This window comes from Theobroma cacao, chromosome 3 (assembly GCF_053813885.1).
Source record: "Theobroma cacao isolate CCN51 chromosome 3, ASM5381388v1, whole genome shotgun sequence".
Lineage (NCBI taxonomy): Eukaryota > Viridiplantae > Streptophyta > Magnoliopsida > Malvales > Malvaceae > Theobroma > Theobroma cacao.
The window spans coordinates 40,693,361-40,707,414 of NC_142641.1; the positions used below are offsets into that span (position 1 = coordinate 40,693,361).

At 37.5% G+C, this 14,054-nt stretch overlaps 4 protein-coding genes across 4 annotated transcripts; 3 read left to right on the plus strand and 1 right to left on the minus strand.

Moving 5' to 3' along the window:
- Positions 1-4,382: 4,382 nt before the first annotated feature.
- Positions 4,383-6,445, minus strand: LOC18605834 (putative 6-phosphogluconolactonase 4, chloroplastic). The gene is made up of 3 exons (XM_007039106.3): positions 5,951-6,445; positions 5,611-5,746; positions 4,383-5,041 (listed from the first exon to the last, which is right to left on the minus strand). Exons 1-3 carry the CDS (start codon positions 6,316-6,318, stop codon positions 4,577-4,579), a joined length of 969 nt encoding a protein of 322 aa, XP_007039168.3. The 5' UTR covers positions 6,319-6,445; the 3' UTR covers positions 4,383-4,576.
- Positions 6,446-6,959: 514 nt separating this feature from the next.
- Positions 6,960-8,678, plus strand: LOC18605835 (putative disease resistance RPP13-like protein 1). The gene is made up of 3 exons (XM_018117123.2): positions 6,960-7,302; positions 7,354-8,000; positions 8,175-8,678. The coding sequence occupies exons 1-3, from the start codon at positions 6,960-6,962 to the stop codon at positions 8,676-8,678; spliced, it is 1,494 nt and encodes a 497-aa protein (XP_017972612.2).
- A 40-nt stretch (positions 8,679-8,718) lies between these two features.
- LOC18605836 (putative disease resistance protein At3g14460) lies at positions 8,719-10,322 on the plus strand. The gene is made up of 2 exons (XM_088804631.1): positions 8,719-9,055; positions 9,145-10,322. The coding sequence occupies exons 1-2, from the start codon at positions 8,719-8,721 to the stop codon at positions 10,320-10,322; spliced, it is 1,515 nt and encodes a 504-aa protein (XP_088660757.1).
- Positions 10,323-12,317: 1,995 nt separating this feature from the next.
- On the plus strand, positions 12,318-14,007 carry LOC18605830 (ubiquitin-ribosomal protein eL40 fusion protein). Its single transcript, XM_018117776.2, has 5 exons — positions 12,318-12,487; positions 12,635-12,721; positions 13,114-13,216; positions 13,566-13,632; positions 13,758-14,007. Exons 1-5 carry the CDS (start codon positions 12,385-12,387, stop codon positions 13,782-13,784), a joined length of 387 nt encoding a protein of 128 aa, XP_017973265.2. The 5' UTR covers positions 12,318-12,384; the 3' UTR covers positions 13,785-14,007.
- The last annotated feature ends 47 nt before the right edge of the window (positions 14,008-14,054 follow it).

Sequence of the window (14,054 nt, forward strand, 5' to 3'; positions counted from 1 at the left end):
TTCTTTTCTTTTTTTTTTTTTCTTTTTTGAGTTCGTATTTGACCTTCTCCAAAAACTAATCAAACATAAAATCTTGTGATTGAAAAACAATATTACCATTTTGTTTTACGTCTCTTTGAGTAATTTTGCCAAGTCAAAGATATTTCACCCCACCAACGATCCAAGCTTCTGCTTATAACCTACTCCTTTTCACAAGGATTAATTAAATCTAATGTGTGATTTTTTATTTTCAATTTAAACTTTTTCAAAATCTTATTTATTTATTAAGATGAAATCCGTAATATTTTTGTATATCTTGATTTTAAATTTAAAGAGAATATTATGTAAATTTTTTTAAATATATTAGTAATAACATTCTTTATAAATATATCACTATAGAGTTTTTCTTGGAAAAAGGGTTTAACATGTAGAGGATGGTTCAGGTGTTCACAACCTCCCATGCAACACATACGAGTGTTTTACCTACTTGCAATTTTTTTTCTATTTTTCAAATTGTTCACATCACATGTGTGTATGCATGTGAATAATAAACAAAATTAGGTGAGACTTCTGTTAGAATTAGTCGTGATTTTTATTATTTAGTATCATATATCAAACCTTGAGAGGGAAACAGAGAAACAAAAAGAAAAAAAAAAAAGTAGGGGCAGAAAACAAAATTGAGAATGAAAGGTCTGATTGTGAAGCTCATGTCCTGGCATTTGGAGATTTGGAGTATCTGTGAGGCTGAGGTTGTGGCCAAAGAGGACCAGAGGCATGCTCCAATTGTACCCTGCATAGATTGCTACATTTCATATGTTAATGTTTACTACATGCAAGTGCAAGGCAAGGAAACAGTAAAAAGTACACCAAACATCTGGTGACTTTCTTGCTTGTTGAGCAGCTGAGTGCTATCTGGTTGCCTCCTGCTTTTTCCATTATTACGATGCGGCTAATGCAACTTGTTCATTACTTTGCACACAAATTTTAAACAACCCACCCGAGCAAAGTGCAGGGTAAGCTTGATTTGTTTGAAAATTTTGCTTACAGTTCAAGTTTGCACTGCGGTTAATTATCTTCCTGAACAGTAACAGTACCACTTTCTTAAGAAATATTGTGATGTTGTTGAAGCATGCTCCTCCCTCAAAGAATTGAAGTCAAACTGGTTGCTTCTCATCAGAAATCTCTTTGTGTTGCAGAAAGCAGAAAACTTTTCCCGATGATAAGTTGGGTCAAATTTAGTCAAAATCAAATTGATTTAGACGTTGATCATGATTCTGTCCTAATTGTGGATGTCAATCAAAAGATAAAGAAATTCAAAAGAAAGAAAAGCTTTTGATTTCATCAAGCAATTCTGTGTGTGGGGACTCAAAGGAGCCTGAAACACATTAAGACCACCAGCAGAGTGGGACATGTCAAAGCTCTCTGGCTGCACTGCTTATTGCAACCTTGCTGCAAGTTATGGAAAACATTGTTCAGTTGTTCAATTGTTTACTCCTTGCCTAGCCAGAAAAGAAGGGAAGAAAGACATAAAAATCAACATTATCTTAGCTTCTTAATCATAATTTAATAAAAAGTTAAAAAAAAAAAAACCCAAAGCTTTGAAAGACTTCTTAGAACTAACGAGGCAGGTGGGAAGCACAAAAGGAAAGGATACGGTTCCTATCCCAAAGATTGCTAATGTATCTGTCCCAATCATCATGAAATACGGAGAGAAATCAAGAGTTCAAGACCAAATGGGTCAACAAAATGGGGCGCAGTGTTTATAGACACATGGTAAAAGAGAAAAAGGAACAAAAAGGGGAGCGCGCTTAGAAAAACCAAAGAAATTGTGGATGGCGGAAAAGGTCTGCAAGGGCCAAGGGTTGTTACAATGGAAGGAAAAGGGGCGGACGATGACCGAGAGACAGACATAAGGCCCGTTTACATGGGTAGGGTAGGGTTCCCTACCCTTTGATTTTTTTATACAGATCAACATGGATCGAATATAGATATTTGGTTTAGGTCCTTTCCGCCCTACACTTGGAAGTTACTTCCTAAATATAATCATAGGATTTAAAAGTCTGAATCTAGCCAATTTGTGGAGATGCGTTTAATTTTCTTTAATATATTTAAAGATAAAATTTAGGCTTGTAGAAATAGACAAATATAGTACCCACTTGAGGTCTTTACAAATTGTAAAATGGCTCAACAAGCCAACGTACTTCAGTCTAGTTTAGGCCTCCCGACCCTTCCCCCTTTTCTCTCTGTCTCTCTCTCTCTCTCTCCCCTTCTTTTCGCCTATAAATATTTATGCAAGAAGCTGTACTTGTACGAATGAATAAATTATTTGTCTTTTAAATTACGTCTAAATCCAATATACCATTGAATTTTGCATACCCGGGGAAGATATTCAATGAGTAATCATAATTGTCAAATTGGCTTGTTCCTGACGCTTAAGGATTAAATTAAGGATATTTAACATTTAGCTAAACGTGATCAAAGTCTTAACGACCTGATTTATGTGATTACAACTTTGACTTCTTCCACTCGGTAATCATGATCTATTTTCTCTTCTTAAACATTAATCCTTGATAGATTTGATTTTGTAAGTAGATTAGGTACCCTAGGAGTAGGTCACTCGAACATCACAAAAGACCATGTGCCCAGTTTCTCTTTCATTCTCTTCACCATCCAAATGAACCCAAATATGACAAGAAACCATGAAAAAGATGTTTAACAGCAAGCTGCCATAGCAAAATGAGCAACTTTGATGTGGGAAGTGGGAACCAAATAGATCAATTCACTGGCATGGAGGTTCACTTTTTTCAATTTTTCCTACATGCATGGGGAGATCAACTTTTACATGAATGCTGGCCCCTGCTGCTAGCATGCTGAACCTTTTCAAATACCTACCACAATAATGAAAGGGATTCAAGAGTTACAAAAGTGAGCTCTGGCTTCCATGGGGACAGTGACAACACGCCAGAGGGGTGTGTCTCAATGAAGTCTTGTCCCTGAGAAATCAGTTGTGTTACCATCATAAAAGATGTAAGCCTTAATTTTGTAGAAACATGCGCTCAAGTATGATCATTAACCATGCTAGAGGAAGTTAGTTTTGCTTTTACACCAATTTTAATGATCAGTTCTTTCCATTTGACCTGATCTATTTTAGGACCAACATTCGAGAGTGACTGTCAACAAAATCACATTGCTTAACAATCATATCCTTCTCCATTTAGTTTCTTGAGAAATGAAATTTTCTACCTTTGGCACCGGTTTCTTCTCAGCTATGCATTGAAGTTTGATACCATGAGCACAAGGTTAGGTTTTTGTTTAAAAAAAGGATTATCCTCTTGGCCTGAGCATCCTTTGCTTCAAAGCCAAGACAACTTTTGAGGACTCAGATGCAAGTTTGGAAACCCCAAGCCAATTTAATTTGCAAGGGAGGGAAAGATACCAAACCCCATACCTATACCGTCACTCAAATACAGAAATAAATAATGTGCCCCATTAAAAAAAATAAACAAACAGACAAATAATCAGCGATAGTAACCGATGGTCAAGAGGAAGGCATTCCTAATTTTTCAGTCATGGCACGTGCGCTTCAGCCAGCAATCAGCATCAAAACTTGTAATTTAAATATGGCGAAGAGTAATTTATAGTTGCTGCCTAAGGGACTGCAGAATCAATGAAGCATAATCCTTGCCTGATTCCTTCCCATCAAACTTGAACATAAACCATCCATTCGAAGAAGCACATATTGTGCTATTTTTAGAATTGCTGGTTGAAAAGTAAAAAAGGGAAACGAGAGTCAAGTTGGAGGTCTTTATCAGTTGTTCCTATTTACTTTTATCATGGACCATTTCCCAGCAGGGATTGGTTTGATTCATGGCTTGTCTGGTCATGATTCTCCCATGACCAGTTCTGGTACCACCTACTTCGCGCAATAACCCCATCCAGAGTGCTTTGCCCAGTCTCATTTTTCAATCTTCCTGCTCAAATAAATATATTAAGTTGCTACCCCACCCCAGGAATATAATTATGGTGCTTCTGTTCTGTTGCCAACACGCAGGTTCACTTCACCACCTAACTGCTACACTTGTGTTGATATAGTAACATTCTGCTCTCATTCGTTACCGTTCGATTTGACTGATAGAAAGGGCTTATCAAATAAATTTTTTCACAACAACAATATACTTTCTAACAGGAAATTTGCTTTTCTTCTGCAGGATTTCTTCTTGTTTGTTTGTTTAATTCAAAAGTCAATAAAATCACCTCCACACGATTTTTTTGTCCATTTTTTGCCCTCAAAATGTGTGCCATACACACCGCTTACCATTTGCAAGATGAACACTGAACTCTAAATAATTATCACAGTATGATTACTTTGATCACTCTGTCGCAGTTGATACAAAGATGGGACATATACAGAACTACATTTTATTAAGATTCGCATGTTTTCCTCATGAGAAAGAAAAGGCTTGCCAGTCCGTAACTATCATCGAGGATACAAACTCCAGTAGCACATCCACTGATCAGACAACAATGGTCCAATTTAACATACTCAAGCATGCAATGAGAAGCAACTCGGATAAACTATAGTCTATAGGCACACAACTTATAGCTTGGAGGCTGCATCTTTGTCCAGAAACCAAACCATCTCCCCTTCTGGTGAAACCATCTGAACAGGCAGCGGCTCGGAATTTCGACCATTCCCCAATGCAGCATGCACTGGACCAGCTTTACCAGCACCACACACCACAAGTGCAATGTGAGCAGATGAGTTGATAACAGGGAAAGTAAAGGTAATTCTCTCTGGAGGCGGTTTTGGTGAGTCCTTAATGAAGGTAACCCACTTTTCATTCTCCCTGACCAGAGGGTGGCCAGGAAAGAGAGACGCCACATGTCCATCTGGTCCCATTCCCAGAAGCATGAGATCAAACTTTGGAAGCCCAGTAGCTGCTGAGACACTAATCACGCCACTGTTAACCAAATGCTTGAGGCAGGTCTCATAGTCATCAGCTGCACCTTCAGCAGACAGTGCATCATTGATGGAATAGACATTGCCAGGGAGAATTGGTACCTGCAGGAGAGAACAACACGTTTAACTTGATTGCGTTGGGAAAATGGGATATCAACATCACCATAAAACCTGCATTGGCAGTTCACATGGCTAATTACTAATGACATTGATTTCATCTTGAACTGACCAAAAGAATTTACCAGCCAAGTACCAAGTGAAATTTCAATTCTGATGCAGCATAAATGGTTGCTTGCTAGCAGTCAAAATATTAAACACTATCAAGTTGCCAAAAACCATAATGTATGTTAGACATTAATTTGGCTAAGTTAAAAATCAGAAAAGAATCAAATATATCCTCGGTTGTGAACCCCGAGCATATTTGGACCTTCCCATTCATACTGAATTGCCCAATTGTACATCAAAAATAGCAAAAACAATTAGCATTTTGGTTCAAAATTTTAGAGTAGTCTAAACTAAAAATGCCATACTACCAATGCGGAGACTAAAAACCTTTTCATATCCATCGCGGTAACAGAATTTAGTACTAATAATTAACCCCAAAACAAATTTATTATCATTTCAGCAGTGAAAAAACAATAAATTAGAAACAGTATATTCTTCGATTATACCTTTGAGAGAAACCCATCAAACGCTAGCTTATAATTACTGTCATCATGATCCTTCGGAACAACCCTCTCATCTACCCAGAAAACCTGCCACGCTGACCAATCCACCGAATCAATATATGGGGGTTCTACCAGTTTCCTGAACGATCAATTTCCCATATAATCAATTATCACAATGCCCATACAGATATTAACTCAAAATTCAATAAAATTAGAAAAGCAGTAAATAGAAAACGCATAAGATTGTGACATTGAGTAAAGAAGCCAACTACTTTACGAAAAATAAATCGAACAAAGAAATAGAATGGTAAAAATTAAGTAAAAAAAGAGGAAATTTTAAGACCTGAGAGACTTGATGAGAGAACCACCAGATAAAACGACAGTAAAAGTGCTTTTCTCTTTGGAGAGCTTATCAGCTAGATCGGCGGTGTATTTAGCGAGCGACACCGACAGATCCTCTTCGGAAGCGAAAACCTCCACCTTTCCTTTCCCTTTTTCCGTCGTGGTCCCCGCCATCGACGCCTTGGCTCTCGAACAAAATCTCCCGGGACCTGAAACACCTCTAATCCCAGTCGAGAAAACGAGCGTCTTAGGCGTCACGCGCTGCCAGAATAAAGAAGCCTGGAAAGGAATGCGAGGTAATCTGCCAAGAGACGGCGATAAGAAGAGTGTGCGAAGTGGAGTAGAAAGTTGAAGAGGTGAAGATGCCATGCGCAGTGCGCACTTCCAGCTTATAACGGACGCGACGAGCGTGGACCGGACTGACTTTACATGTTTATGGGATTCTTTGAAAGAGCAGTGGATTTGGTCTAGTTTGGTTTGTGACTTGTCAGAGGTTCCGGGCAAAACTGGTTTTAGTGAAATGGTGAGCTGGCGTTACTAACGATGTGGGGAAGGCCTTCGTTAGACACGTAGGTCAGGTTGTCTTAAGGCTTGTTTGGTTGGAACATCATTAATCTTGGCTTTAGATTTTTAGTTTTCTCCATCCATACTCCATAGTTCATACCTAATGGTCCCAATGCAATAATACAAAGATGTCAGTTTCCTTTTTAACAAATGGTTAGGATGGAACCCTACTTGGAATTTCTTTTAATTATACTACTACAAAATTAAGTCTTGGTCATAGGTTGTCTTACCAATAACCATCTGTAGCCTGCCAATTTTTCGTTCTCACCATTGTTTAACGAGTCCTCCTGCGTCTACTGAGTCTGTCAATTTCTCTTTGAAACTAACTATGCCCATCGGACGAGCATTTGAAACTGCATCCGTAAGCTTGCTGCTTAACAAATTTGTCACTCAAGATGTGATAGGTTACGTAATGAAGTGGAACATCAATAAGTGTCTCATACAAAATGTTGAATTCGGCTTTACTTCACATCAAAGCAGTTCTGAATCATGCCGAGGAGATGCAATTCAATGACCCAAATGTCAGGGCTTGGCTGGAGGAGGTCAAAGACGTAACATATGATGCAGAGGATATAACTGATGCGATAGATACCGACGTTCTTGAATCACGTAGTAGCACCAGTAAGGTAAACATTCACTTAGACTCGGTAAATGCTAGCGATTCAGTCAGGGAAGGGATAGATTTTAAGATGAAGGGTATAGCTGCTGCCATCAATCCTTTTAAACAGCGTTTAGAGTCAAGAATGAACACTACCGTAGGAATGCTTGAAGATATTGTTAGACAACAAGGTATTTTTAATGTGAAAGAAGATGTAGGAGTTAAATGGTTTTAGATTATAGGAAGAACACCAACAACTCCCATGCTCGATGAATCGTGTGTTTTTGGGAGGGACTCTGATAAGGAGAAGACCATGAAATTGCCGAAATCTGTACTTGGAACTGGGGATAAGGTTCATGTTATCCCTATAGTTGGCTTAGAGGGTATTGGCAAAACAACTCTGGCCCGAATTGTTTATGGTGAGAAGATGATGAAGGATCGCTTTGATTTGAAAGCTTGGGCTTGTGCAGCAGATGAATTTGATGCGAAGAGGATCACAAGAACGCTTGTTGAGTCAATTACTAGAAAGAACTGTAACGAATTTGGATTTACTTCAAGAGAAGCTGACAAATTTGTTAAAGGGAAAGAATTTTTAGTTGTGTTAGATGATGTGTGGAACGAAGGCTATGAGAATTGGGATGAACTGAAGATTCTTTTCGCCAAGGGTGCAGCAGGGACTAGAATTATGGTAACAACACGCAGTGAAAAAGTTGCATCAATAGTGGGCACCCTACCAATACACTATTTGGAGGAGTTGTCTAAAGAAGATTGTATGTCATTGTTTGAGCAAATTGTTTTTCCAAACGGGAATTCAGATGCTTATCCAAAGCTGAAAGATATTGCTGAGAAAAGAGTATCGAAGTGTAGAGGCTTACCTTTGGCAGTTAAGGCACTTGGGGGCCTTTTGCGCTCTTAATTTGACGGCATTCAGTGGGAGAGTATCTTGCATAGCAAGATGTGGAAATTGCCGGATAATACAATTCTTCCAGCTCTAAGGTTGAGTTATCATCATCTGCCTGTACATCTGAAAGAATGCTTTGCTTATTGTTCAATATTTCCGTAGGACTTTGAGTTAGGCAAAGACAGGTTAGTCCTGTTATGGATGGCACAGGGTTTCATCCAGCAGCCAGAAGAGGGTGAAAGCATGGAAGCTGTGGGTCACAGTTATTTTTCTGCTCTAGTATCTAGGTCTTGCTTTCAACACGTTGCTGATGATAAATCACGATTTGTGATGCATGATCTCATCCATGATCTAGCCCAGTCTGTTTCACAAAAAACATGTCTTAGGTTTGAAGACATGGATTTTGGCAAGGGTAAGAATTTTCCAGTGAAAACTCGTCACTTGTCATACACTTGTGGATCCAATGATACCTTCCAAAAATTTGAGCCCTCAAGCAAAGTCGACTGTCTAAGCACCTTTTTACCTTTAGATCCTTTGTCTGGAGTTCATCAGAGCAGTTTATCTAAGTCCACAAACAATCTCTACAACTTGCAGACATTGATATTAACGAATTGTCATTCCCTTGGCCCTTGGGACACTGCCAACGGACATGGGAAGCCTAACTAACTTACGACATCTTGGCACTCGTGAAACTTGTCTAGAAAAGATGCCGCTGCGATTGGGAAGGTTAACAAACCTCCAAATGGTATCCAATTTTGTTGTGAGGACAGGTAACAGCTCAGGGATGACAGAGATTGAAAACCTGTCTAATCTCCGTGGAACACTTTCCATTTCAGGGTTGCACAATGTGACTAACATCAAGGACGCAATTCAGGCAAAGTTGAAGACTAAGAAGAACCTTGATGAATTTGTTTTAGAGTGGAGCTATAATAGCAATGATTCACGATATGAAACAGTTGAAACAGAGGTGTTTGATGTGTTAGAAGCTCGTGAAAGCTTGCAAAAGCTCACAATAAAATATTATGGTGGTAAAGAATTTCCAAGTTGGTTGGGGGATTCTTCATTCACGAACATGGTCTGCTTGCATCTTTATGGTTGTAAAAAGTTCACTTTGTTACCATCTCTTCGCCAGTTACTTTCTCTCAGAGATCTCAGCATTGCAGGAATGGATGGTATAAGCATGGGGGGGCTGAGTTTTTACGGGGTGCTTATCCTTCAATCAAGCCTTTTCCACTGTTGGAGATTCTGAAGTTCGAGAACATGAAAGAATGGGAGGAATGGTCCTTCAAGAATGGAGTAGAAGCTTTTCCTTGCCTTAGCCAACTGTCTATTCTCTGGTGTCGTATATTGAAGAAATTCTCACACAGATTTCCTTTCTTGGAAAAACTGAAAGTTCAAAAGTGTGAGGCTCTTGAATCTTTTACAGGCCTTTCTCAACACGAGAATTTAGAATCTGAAGAATTGCCTTGCCTCAGGTCGCTTTTTCTTGTATGTTGTGCTAAGCTAATTGAACTGCCCAAGTCCCTTCCTTCACTGGAAGCATTAGAGATAGATGGTTGGTTGGAATTGGGAGCATTTCCAAGGCTTGTAAACCTTCAGAAATTAAAATTCTTGGATTCAAATGCCAAGCTTCTCGGGAGTATAGTTGACTTCAGTTCGCTGACCTTTCTGCATATAAGACTAATTTCATTTGTCAAATGCCTACCTGAATGTATAATTAAACAATTTGGAAAACTTCTAGATTTGAAGATTGCTGGTTGTGGTGATCTTGAGGGTTTGTCAAATGAGCAGGTGGGATTAAAACACCTTGCTTCACTTCAACATTTGACAATCTCTCACTGCCCTAAACTTGTTGCTTTGCCGGATGAAGAAATAAAGTTGCTGCCAGAGCTAAAACTTTTAGATTTGAGTTATTGTGATAACTTGAAAAAACTGCCTTGTGAGATTCAGAAGGTTAATTCTCTCCGGAAGTTGAGAGTTGACTGGTGTCCAAAGCTTGAGTCGTTTCCAGAACAGGGGTTGCCAGGCATGCTGGAACGACTTGTCATCCGAGATTGTGGACCTTTGAAGACTCTTCCCAACATGATGCTGCAGAACAATAAAGCCCTTGAGTACTTGGAGATTCACAAGTGTTCTTCTCTCACATCACTTCTTGAGCAAGGCGATTTACCTACCACGCTTAAGCGTGTCAAAATTTACTACTGCAAGAATCTGGCATCCCCGCCTGATGGAATAATGTGTAAAGACAAATTGACTCTTGAGTACCTAGAGATTGACAACTGTTCCCCTTTGAGCTCCTTTCAAGAATAAACTAAATGAACATTCAAGAAAAACTTTTACATTTCGGATTGTGGCACCTCTTTCTTTAATTGCATGTTTTCTTGTTGATCTCGAGCATAAGCTTCAAAGTACTGCAATCAGGCCTTGCCTGGTTAGTTAGTAGCAACAACCAAAAACACGTTTAAGGGAGTTTACAATTCCGCAGGTATGAATATTTTGTTTGACTACTTTTCAAGAACTAATTGCCCATTTTCTATCAGTACTTCTCATGCTTATGAATTTGTGGCACGTTTTTCAGTTCCAGTTTCTGGAGCAACTCACTTTGTCAGAAGATTGTATTTGATTGTTTCCAGATTTTATATCTCCACGCCTATTCACAATGGGAAGCTCACATTCCAGTTTTTCTGGGAGGATAAAGATATATGGCTCTAGCCCGGTGCTGAGTGCAGCCTACATACTTGTTAAGGAAAGATCCTTTAAACAATTGTAAATCCATTTATGGTCTTTTAACATATCGAATGCAAAAGGAATACCCTTCTGAGACTTGCTATTAGATATAATCACACATGTACCCTCTCACCATATCATGTCTTCAGATGCAAAGTAGCTAACTAGGCATGAATTTTCTCAGTTGGCGCAAGTGATATATGACAGATCCGGTCTCAACAATTTAAAATTGGTGAAAGAAGAAGAAAAAGAATAGTGTTTCTTCTTCTTCTTCTTCTTCTTCTTCTTCCTTGTCATGATACCAACTTCATGGAGGGATGGTATGATTCACTGGCAGAGTCAAGATTTTAAATTTAAGGAGATAAAATCAAAAAATTCAATATTTAGAGAGATGAAATTATAATTTTTTTTCAAAAATAAAAATAAAATTTTAAAATTTTAAAACAAAACAAGGATAAATTATAAATTTTTGAAACTTTGGAGGGGACGGAGCCCTACTAGTCCCAGCCTCTGGTATGGTTGATGTTAACAAATAAGCATAGATATATAAGACCATAATTATCATTTTACCCGAGTAATCATTCTTTTATTTCAGGTTTCTCAAGACACATTACTATAAGTTTATCATTTGATTCTTGATAGAAACTAAGGCTTCAGCCATTATATCGGTACATTTTCTAGTAAGAGTCCTGACAAGATCCGAGTACTCTACTAATATTTTCAAAGTTTCTTATTACATAGTTTGATTAATTGTTGTTTATAAATTCCCAATATACTGCATCTATTATTAATTTAGCTCGTGACAGTTTAATGCTTACGTGGGGAAATGATCATAAAGTCCCTTCTTTGTTCATTGTTCGTTTAGATCTCCAAAGCCCAACCATGCAAAAATACATTATTTATACCTCCATGCTATTAAGATTTTACCATTCTTCCCCATTCATTTTTTCCATTTGTTATCCAAGATTATCATATAAAATTTTCATATAAATAATAACATTATTCATATTTTTTTTAATTTTTTGAGCATGAAATAATAACTAATCCATTTTCAAACTTGGATTTCTTTTAAATTATTTATGTTATTAGTTAAGATTTTATTTTTCTAAGCATCCCTAACATATTTATATTACGCATCCTTAACATATTAAATTATTTATATTATAAATTGAAAATTTACTTTTTTTTTAAGATCCGTAACATATATTATTATGTATTTGTAACATATTAATTATTTATGTTATTAGTTAAAATTTTATTTTTGTAAACAATAAAATTTTGATTTCACTATTGAAATTTTATAATTTATGACTGAAAAGGTTTTTTTTATTTTTTATTTTCTGGTTTTGGCCATTATAAAATTTTTATAACTTTTTTTTATTATTATTCGAAGTTTTATACTTAATAAAGGGAAAATCGGTGGATGAAGGAATAAAAGATATTGCTATCCCTATTCCTGTTTCCAGTCATTTGTCACCCCAAGTTTGCAATGCGAGAAAAAAAAAAAAAAAACCGTGTAACCAAACAATAGCCAAAAACCCTAGTCCATAATATCCACCTATATAAAGAAACTGATAACGGAAAAGCTTTGAGAAGAAGAGAGAGAGAGAGAGAGAGAGACAGAAGCAGGAGCAGGGTTAGGAAAATGCAGATCTTCGTGAAAACCCTAACGGGGAAGACCATAACCCTAGAGGTCGAATCCAGTGACACTATCGACAACGTTAAGGCTAAGATCCAGGACAAGGAAGGTATATGCCTCTCTTTTCTTTCTCTCTCTTTATTTTTTTCTTCTTTCATTTGGCCACCTTTTTTTTTCTCCTACCTGTTTTACGAAGGAAATCAGATAGTGAATGTGTTCGTTGATCATGAGGATTTGCCGGTTTAAATGTTGTCAGGTATCCCACCGGACCAGCAGAGATTGATCTTCGCCGGAAAGCAGCTTGAGGATGGCCGTACTCTTGCCGACTACAACATTCAGAAAGGTAACAACTCTTGAGCATCGGCCCTGTTGATTCTCGAGAAAATTCATTACAATTTGAGAAAAGATACTATAAGTACTTTAAATTTATTTGTTTCGTACTGACATGTGAATCAAAGCCATGGACTTGTTGAAAATTATGTTCGCTTGTTGAGCAAATGAGAGAAGTAGAGGAGAAGAAATTTATGGGAATCATTTGAACTAATTCAGTTAACTCTCATATAGCTTTATCGACTTTATTGTAAATTACTTGATAGTTTTATGGATCTCTATGAGGAAAAATAGCACTCATAATTAGGGGAAGGACTGGAATGTTGAATTCAAACCCTTTACCTTTTTGTTTATGATCTGACATTTAGTTTAGTTTGATTTGAATGTTTATGTGGAACTGTGCAGAGTCAACCTTGCATCTGGTTCTGAGGCTTCGTGGTGGCATTATTGAGCCTTCTTTGATGGCATTGGCTAGGAAGTACAACCAGGACAAGATGATCTGCCGCAAGTATGTCTGCGCTTTTTATTTTCTCTGTGGTTACTTCTTTAGTAATTTACAAACTTTGTTTGAAATGAATCTTGATTGGAGCACTAGCATGTATGTTGATTATGCATCTAGTTAGATCATCCCTTGTCTCTAAATAGGTACCTGCATCCTTCTGATTCTTGAAATCAGCATTTTTGTTCTGTTTTTTTGAAGTATCAAATTATTTTATGAGCCCCAAAAGCATGCCATACTGCTTTATATGATATTGCATTTTTTGTTTTCCTTTATAAAATGGACATGCATTTAGTATTGAAAATTTTTGTTCTCTATGTTGATTCTGGAATTCTTACCATTGACATATTTGCTGTAGGTGTTATGCTCGTCTGCACCCCCGTGCTGTGAACTGCAGGAAAAAGAAGTGTGGACATAGCAATCAGGTAAATCATCTAAGCTGTTATTCTGTTGAATATGCATGAGCCAATGACTATCCAGATTTCATCATGTAAACCTCATCTGCCTTTTCCTTTGCACCCAATTGACAATTAGTTCTTTGTGTTGACAGTTGAGGCCAAAGAAGAAGGTCAAGTAGATTGCAAAATTTGAGGGAGGAATTCTACATTTAGTATTATTAGATTTCTGGATGTTGTTTTTGGACAATATAGTTCTAAATAACAGACATCTTGACTATCCCAAAGATAGCTTTAATTTCATTAAGTTGAACCTCTTTTGGTGCATGTGATTTTGTTTGTCTTTGACAGTGAGTTTCTTATTTTTGATATAATGATGGTTTCATTCTCATTTTTGTTTTATAACTGTGTTCGGCTCGGGGGGCTTCCCATCTAGAATTATGGTTTGGTGG

Coding starts and splice junctions, on each gene's coding strand:
- LOC18605830 (XM_018117776.2), top strand. CDS start 12,385: ATGCAGATCTTCGTGAAAACCCTAACGGGGAAGACCATAACCCTAGAG. Junction 13,217..13,565: donor GACAAGATGATCTGCCGCAA/GTATGTCTGCGC, acceptor TATTTGCTGTAG/GTGTTATGCTCGTCTGCACC. Junction 13,633..13,757: donor AGTGTGGACATAGCAATCAG/GTAAATCATCTA, acceptor TTGTGTTGACAG/TTGAGGCCAAAGAAGAAGGT.
- LOC18605834 (XM_007039106.3), bottom strand. CDS start 6,318: ATGGCATCTTCACCTCTTCAACTTTCTACTCCACTTCGCACACTCTTC. Junction 5,747..5,950: donor TCTCTCATCAAGTCTCTCAG/GTCTTAAAATTT, acceptor TTGATCGTTCAG/GAAACTGGTAGAACCCCCAT. Junction 5,042..5,610: donor TTGATGGGTTTCTCTCAAAG/GTATAATCGAAG, acceptor TCTCTCCTGCAG/GTACCAATTCTCCCTGGCAA.
- LOC18605835 (XM_018117123.2), top strand. CDS start 6,960: ATGTTGAATTCGGCTTTACTTCACATCAAAGCAGTTCTGAATCATGCC. Junction 7,303..7,353: donor AGATATTGTTAGACAACAAG/GTATTTTTAATG, acceptor TTTAGATTATAG/GAAGAACACCAACAACTCCC. Junction 8,001..8,174: donor GCTTACCTTTGGCAGTTAAG/GCACTTGGGGGC, acceptor ATATTTCCGTAG/GACTTTGAGTTAGGCAAAGA.
- LOC18605836 (XM_088804631.1), top strand. CDS start 8,719: ATGCCGCTGCGATTGGGAAGGTTAACAAACCTCCAAATGGTATCCAAT. Junction 9,056..9,144: donor TGGTGGTAAAGAATTTCCAA/GTTGGTTGGGGG, acceptor TCTCTTCGCCAG/TTACTTTCTCTCAGAGATCT.